At 36.3% G+C, this 7,373-nt stretch overlaps 1 protein-coding gene across 3 annotated transcripts; it reads right to left on the bottom strand.

Annotated features, from left to right (window-relative positions):
* Window positions 1–540: 540 nt before the first annotated feature.
* Window positions 541–7,193, bottom strand: LOC129882649 (uncharacterized). 3 transcript variants are annotated; one of them, XM_055957033.1, is made up of 10 exons: window positions 6,761–7,193; window positions 6,590–6,667; window positions 5,549–6,217; window positions 5,255–5,357; window positions 2,721–2,821; window positions 2,451–2,625; window positions 1,645–1,815; window positions 1,457–1,560; window positions 1,014–1,196; window positions 541–882 (listed from the first exon to the last, which is right to left on the bottom strand). In XM_055957033.1, the coding sequence occupies exons 1-9, from the start codon at window positions 7,097–7,099 to the stop codon at window positions 1,134–1,136; spliced, it is 1,803 nt and encodes a 600-aa protein (XP_055813008.1). In that variant the 5' UTR covers window positions 7,100–7,193; the 3' UTR covers window positions 541–882; window positions 1,014–1,133. The 3 variants fall into 3 exon arrangements, with proteins under 3 accessions (XP_055813008.1, XP_055813009.1, XP_055813010.1); XM_055957034.1 differs by having other exon boundaries at window positions 1,457–1,557; window positions 6,761–7,191; XM_055957035.1 differs by lacking the exons at window positions 541–882; window positions 1,457–1,560.
* Window positions 7,194–7,373: the final 180 nt, after the last annotated feature.

Below are 7,373 nucleotides of genomic sequence, written 5' to 3'. Positions count from 1 at the left end.
GACCAGACTGACCTAGCAATTATCTTCCTATAGATAGCTCCTTGCTTATAAAAAGATTTCTAATGAGAATCAGCCGAAGCTTATTCAGGATTGATCTTTCTTATCCGAGAGTCTTATCAAACTCTCTGCCACTGTAGGTGCGACACAGATAGTAGTGACTAAAAGAGCTGATGCGGCATGATCGCGATTATAAGCATCCTATTTAGTTTAGGGATTTAGAATTACTAGATGTTATATATGAAAGCACAGCCCCAACGAATCTTAGATTGAATTGAATGTATTAATGGATCGTTCGGTATAAGGATGTGCAAAATTATTTTATCTTGAATTTACATGGTCATATTGGTTAATCTCAAAATTATTTATCTCATTCAATCATTTGTACTATAATCATACTTTAATGATGAAATAAATAATCTCATATATATAATGAGATAATTAATCTAATAAAATATCTTAATTCATGAGATAACTTTTGTCTATGTACAATTCATTCTTACTAGTGAATATAGAGCAAAAATGCCATCTAATAAATTCAAATTGGAGCAACTTAAAATTGGAAATTATTAGTATAAGTAAACACATAAAATTCTAATTTACAAACGCTTAACACAATTGATTAACATAATCCATTTCAAACAATTGCTTATTCTAACTTACAAACGCCTAAGACAATTGCTTATTCTAATTAAGTATAAGCAAACACAAACAACAAATCCAATTTTGATGTTTGTGAGTTCAGTTCTTACAAACGCCTGTTGAAAGTCCGGTGAAAAGCAACCAAAAAGGATGATATTACAAACAAGGTTGACACAAACCATATCTGCCAAATTCCTTCCTGTGCATGAGCTCTCCTCAGCTTTCGGGTATTCACAATTTCCCCTAAAACAAGAGAAGGTTCATAATTACAATTAAGATTTCACCACGCAAATAGAGAGAATACAAATGGACCCCCAGACTCTGCACACTGTAATGAAGAGATCGGAAAATCATGTAGTATAGTTAAATCTCACTTGTTTATAGCATCATCGGAAACAAGTAGTGATGATAAAGAAGCATGAGATGCATCGATGATATGCCAACTGATATGAAGCTCAGTGTCTGAAGCATGATTGTCAAAGCATATCCACCTCCTAAATGGTCCCATCATATCGGCTTAAAAATTGGACCATGCAAGGATACAACTGTTCTGCGGCCTGCAGTGTCAAGACCCAAATAATATATTACTAAAGGGGGTATTCAAGGCACACCATATTCCTGAGAGTTGCGAGTGTGCTACGAAACTCGAGTAGGAGGGTATTCTCTATCTAAGTTGTACGTAGAATTCTGAATATACTAGAAATGGAAAACATGGAATGTGAATTTTATGTAATTAAGGCATATCTCCTTCTCATCTATCTTTGTTTTTTCTTCCATGCTCTTTTTTCTAATTTCAATCGAGATCTTATCGACGTACCATGTGTCCTCCCACCAAGTCATAATGAGCATAATGTGGACCATCAGCATCGCCAAATACTTTGTAGTTCAATAAGTTCTCAGGGATAAGCTTGACTGTTTCTGCTTGAATCATGGTTTATAGAAAGATATCTCAGAAAACTCTTAACCTTATACAGAGTACCCAGCATAGAAGTACCAAAAAAATACCGTATACAGCTTCCGGCGGGCATATTTGGTCTAGATCTCCTGCAAGAGCCAAGACAGGTACACTACTTTTGTGAAGGTGATCCTTGTAGAAAATTTTACCACTTCTATCACAGAGCCCTCGCTCTTGAAAAGCCGTAGTCATCTGCAAAAGAAGTTTAGCAGGAATATTACCTGCAGGGAGATCTATCAGCAAATTTTGCAGGAAAAGATTTGTATGGAACCCCAAACCAACACATGTTGATAGGGAGAAATGGCCCTGAATTCACACAGAAACTACTGATGGAACATTATTAAAAGCTACCAAACTTTCACAACTTATAAACAGGACAGTTATCCAGTAACATACTGAAAACATTATAACAAACCAGATTATCATCTATTAAATAGAACTACATGAGCATCAAACACATTATAAATCATGAAGAGACAAGTCATGGCTCATAAATAGATACCTAAATAAATATTTCAATACGTGCAACAGGTTAACAAAGAGGATTTGTTTTGGGTGGCAATAGACTATTAGGATAATTCATTACTAATGCAGCAATGGTCGGACAAACACTAGCAACAGGAACTGCGAGCATTATAAGAGTGTCACTAGAATAATCATCTAGATCACGTAAGACTTTTCAGTTTTCTCTATTGCCCCAAAACTCTCATCCAAATATATCTCCTTAACCTGAACTCTTGAAATCTTCAAAGCATATTCTCTACACCAATAAACATTAAGACCTTAAAAAATATCCATGCAAATTTTATAGGAATTAAAGCATGAAAGTTGTTTTTATGCTCATGTCAATACTTACAAAAGCTGTTCCGTACAAGTTTTTCCAGCTGGTCTGGATGCATCATGTCTGTGGCAGATATCATTTCATTAAGCCAAGCCAAGGCATAAGGAGCGTGAGATGTAAGAGGATATGCAGCAGCCAGTAATGTCCCTAGAGGAATGACGGGAACATTGAGAACCTGAGCAGGATCAGCCTGTAGCAACGTATACAGCTCTAAGATTTCTCAGCAACGGAAGATAGCACCAATTGAAGCTAAAGAAGAGTTGAAACATATTATTTTCAGCTTACAAGGGGTACAAGCAGTTTGAGTACGGACTTAGATGATGTGTAATCAAGTGATGAAGCCAAAGTAACAATAGCAGCTAATCCAGGCTCTCTTCCTTCCAAACCTTCATTCACAAAGGGGAAAAAAAGGAAGAACAAAATGAACTGTGTGTCTAGTTAGTTTCCCCGATAACTTCAGAAATCTTAAATGAAAGATCCATTGACAATTACCCCATTAATATGCAATATAAAATGCAGCCCCTATATCCCTGTAAAGAAGGATACTTGAAACTTAAATAAGAGAGTTTTCAAATTCATACGGAAAGCTCTGAAGCCAAATGGAAACTAAAAAGGTGAACCAGAAACGGGACTTATCATAAAAGAAAAGGTGCCATTAATTTAAACATATCACATATTCCATTTCTTCATGGTATTCAATTAACAGAGATCTAATGAACCCCTTTTTAAGAATTTAATTCAGATCTTTTACTCTAAGTTGCTCAAACTCGGGTATGGGTGTCCGATACGGGTGCGGATCTAGAGGTCGGATCCTCTATGATCTAAATTCTAAGATTTGGGGATACGGATCCATGTTGGTGGGGATTCGGCTAAAAATAATTCAAATATCTAAAAATAGATTTATAAAATCCAATTATGAGACATTATGTGGAAAACTTGAGGAGTTAATATTGATCGAGAGGAGAATCCCAAAAGGAGATAAAAGGAAAGGGAGTGCAATAGAAATTTATATATACAAGGTATTCCGTTTTCTTCAATTTCACCTTAGTTTTTGTTTTGATTACATCAATCGTTGAATCTGTCCAAAATTTCTCCCCAAATTTGGTCAAAGTATCCAAACACAGTTGAACACGTCGGGTACGGACTATACAATTCGTCAGAAAAGGGCATAATAGTTACTTTTTCTGTATAATAGGATTATCCCACACCCACGTCGTGTCGACACGGGTGCAGCACCGAAAATGAAGAGTCCGAGCAACTTAGCATTAACGTTCTTAAGATGTTTCTTCCAGTTGCTCTAACTAAGATTCATTATATTAAACTAGATAGGAGGGATCAGCCCTGCAATAGGAAGACTGGAGACTAAAAAGTATAATAGAGAAGATTAGCACAACTTTGACATGATACCTTGTCACATGAAACTAGTCTGAAGCACCAGCTTTATCACAACCGAGTCTAAATTAAAGGAAAATATACCTTACGTTGACAACACTCCCTGCTGCTAAATTAAACAAACTAAGGAAAGGGATTTTACAACCGAGGAATGAACCAAATTCGGTAGAATACACGTCACTTAAACTTGTTCTAACTGCAATATATGGAGAGATAATGATAGCATTTCACACTGCCTACAATTTTGACATACTCAAAAGCTGGTCAGTTGCCAGCTCAAATTTCTCATGAATGTGAATGATTCCGGCATTCTCCGTGTCTAAGATAACACCCTTTAGTGGCTATCACAATCATGACCAAAGAATGAAGATTCACTCTTAGTAGCAAATTCTTACCTTTTGTAAAGGTTCCGGATTAAGAACTCATTGAGATTTAGTTGAAAAGTAGCTGCATCAGTATTTGGAGACAGAGAAATCGATGCCAGCCCATTGATAGTAAATGATGAAAACTTGAACAGAATTCCCAAGGTTAACTTGAGGTAGCAAAAGGGATAAAAGTGGTTTCCATAATTTTTTTACCAGGAATGAGACTCTTCCTGAAAGTGAACTTTTATTGGACACCAAAAAATTCAGAGTCACTACAAGAGCGCAGTTAAGCCAATTACACACCAAGGTCTACAGAGAAGAAATGTTCTGTATCAACAACACAAGATCATCCTTATTTTAATTGTCTATCAATTCTCTGACATAGAATAAGAACCCAATACACTATTAACTAGATCCAATATAGCACAGAATAAGAACCTTATTTTAATTGTCTATCAATTCTCTGACATAGAATAAGAACCTAATACACTATTAACTAGATCCAATATAGCACAGAGAAGACTCGACATTATACCAAGAGAGGCAAATTGGCATTTCATTTTTGTGAGTACTCTTTGGATGCTTAAATAATAACATCAAGCCCATGGATATTACCAGCTATGCATTTGAAAGTACAAGAGCAGTTATAAATCTCACCATAATGTTGTTTTAGCTTAACAATAACACAGATAAAATGTCATCAAGAAAAAATAAATACTCCAACCAAGGGATTCTTTGAGCCTATTGGAGCAACAACCATGACCCAACTATTATTAAACAAAGCATGTTAACTGACGGTATACCCTAGGGATACATGCATGCAATGGGATATGATGGGGATGGCAAACGAACTGAAGAACCAAGGTAACATGTCTGTATGAAGCACCCAGCTATCACAAAGCTGGATAGCGAACATAGTTTATTTACCAATTTCAAGCTTCAATATGTTCTCCTTGCCACTGGTTCAAGACACATGAATGATAATCTAATCATTTGCTTAAAGTGCTCATTGCTACCATGTCACCAGCAGATACAGCTCTATAAAATTAGATCTCATCTTACCACAGCGTGATAGCCTGGCATACAGTAATATTCCTCCCATGGAATGTCCGATTGCGAGTAGTTTGTCGTCCTTTGGTCTAGTCTGGGCCTTTATATATTCCATCTAAAACAAACAATGTAAAGATTATCAATCACTGCCATCTAAAACAAGCATTGTAAAAATTATCAATCACTACTCAGTATTAGAAAAATTAAGAAATGATGACGAGATCTTTAAGTTCCGATTCAAATTCAAAGAGTGATTTCAAGGATATAAAAATTTTACAGCCTCAACGTGGAGAAATGCCACCTCACCGCAGCAGGGACATCCTCTTCCAGGTAAGTATCAAAGTCCCAATCATACTTAAGGATTAAGTCAAGCTGTTCCTGAAAATCTCCCATTGTAGTTGTTAGACGTTGTTGCAGATCAAATAATGGGGATGAAACAGAACGATGACCTTCTTCAAAGATATTTACTAGCTTCTTGCTCAGTGCCCCAACTTGGCTAGCGATGATAACTGAGTTCTCCCTCATCTCTAGCAGACTTAACAATTTCTTCCTTATTGTGTTGACCCGTTTGTAAAGGAAAGAATCTTCCAATTGTTTTGATATTCGATGAACAAGTTTAGCAAAGACAATCTTCGACCGACTTCCACTGACAAAGCCAGAGACTCTCTCTGACAAGCGAATAAAAGTTTCTGTAAGTTTGGTCACCAGTCTTGACTCATCCCATATTGTTGAAACCACAGTGGGTTCTTCATGGACCAAGGCTGCATGGTGCTTTTCTGAAGCACCCTGGACATTTGTGGACCGCTGTGCTGCAGAAAGACCTCTTTCATTGGCATTTTCCATCTGCTTAGATGCTGTGTATGCAGACTTGTCAATGTTTCTGGAATCTGATTCCAGCACGCTCAACCCAGTTCCACGGAATTCAAGAATCCAAGTATCAAATCCTTGATTACACATGTACCGAGCAAATGATGACTGCAAAATCACAATAAATAATTAATAAAGACAGATTTCATTTCTTTACAACAGCTTCAAAACTATTGAAAAGGACATCCATGCTGCAACAAAAATAAACTAACTATATCTCAAAGATATTTGCAAGAACCAACCATATCATACTCTCACTCAATAGCAAGGTGCACTAACTTGGAGAGATATAAGATGCTTGAAAGTGATCCTATTATTCAAAATAATGAAATACTCCATTTGGAAGTATGGCACATAATTTATTATAATTAGCACATACATGCATCAAAATTCACATACTCCAATTGGAAGTATGAGATAATCAACCAAACGAATTTCCAGTTCATTTACAAATTAGTGAGGAAGGAGGGAATAAGTTACCTGAGTTGAAAGATCATATCCAATAGCATTAGTCCCTATGCCAGACAAGAGAATAAGAGGATGATTTCTCCTTGGAGCCTGTTAATTACGACGTTGCGAGTATAAAATTTGAACCGTACGATTGATTACTCTCAACTTATTATAATTGCAAATTAATAAAAGGAATTTAACCTGAGAAGGAGGAAGGTAGCGCCAGAGAGCAAGTCTCCAATCACAAGTATTAAGGGAAACGTAATGGAGCTCGTCGGCGGTGCATATTGGTGGCTTATTCGAAACCTTCTCATCACTGATTTTTACGGTCGAGAAAAATCTCACTCCCACTCCCACACGATAAGAAAATTGGTGGAACGCTGACGCAATTTGTATCACCGAGCGGCTAATATTCCATTGATTCACCGAAACCATTTTTTCTAAATTATAAAGCAACACATTATGATTGATATTTTTTTCCTCTGGTCGGGATGGGAAGGAACAATTTGGTGGGAAAAAGCGGTCTGACACGTACGCCATTCCACCGTCTTATTCGTACTCCTTTGCTTCAGTTTCATTCAACTACTACTTCCTATTTTTATTCATTCAATTCAACCCACCAAAATTAGTGGATATAGATAGATACATGTGTATGTGCAGTGGATATACATGTGTGCCTGGTATCTTTTAAAAATATTATTATAAGAAATTCATTCATTCAAAATGCTACTATAAGTGAGTTGAGCAAACAAATAAGTTTTCAATTAAAAATAATAATAATTTTGATTGGCTAAAGTTAAATCTTTTACTAATT

Source organism: Solanum dulcamara, chromosome 3 (assembly GCF_947179165.1).
Source record: "Solanum dulcamara chromosome 3, daSolDulc1.2, whole genome shotgun sequence".
NCBI lineage: Eukaryota > Viridiplantae > Streptophyta > Magnoliopsida > Solanales > Solanaceae > Solanum > Solanum dulcamara.
This window is presented reverse-complemented; position numbering and strand designations above follow the sequence as displayed.

Bases quoted from the DNA above. Each gene is read 5' to 3' on its own strand.
- LOC129882649 (XM_055957033.1), bottom strand. From the start codon at position 7,099: ATGGCGTACGTGTCAGACCGCTTTTTCCCACCAAATTGTTCCTTCCCA. The intron at 6,668-6,760 runs GTTAAATTCCTT...CGTAATTAACAG, and splicing joins GCTACCTTCCTCCTTCTCAG to GCTCCAAGGAGAAATCATCC. The intron at 1,561-1,644 runs GTATTTTTTTGG...CCATGATTCAAG, and splicing joins CCCGCCGGAAGCTGTATACG to CAGAAACAGTCAAGCTTATC.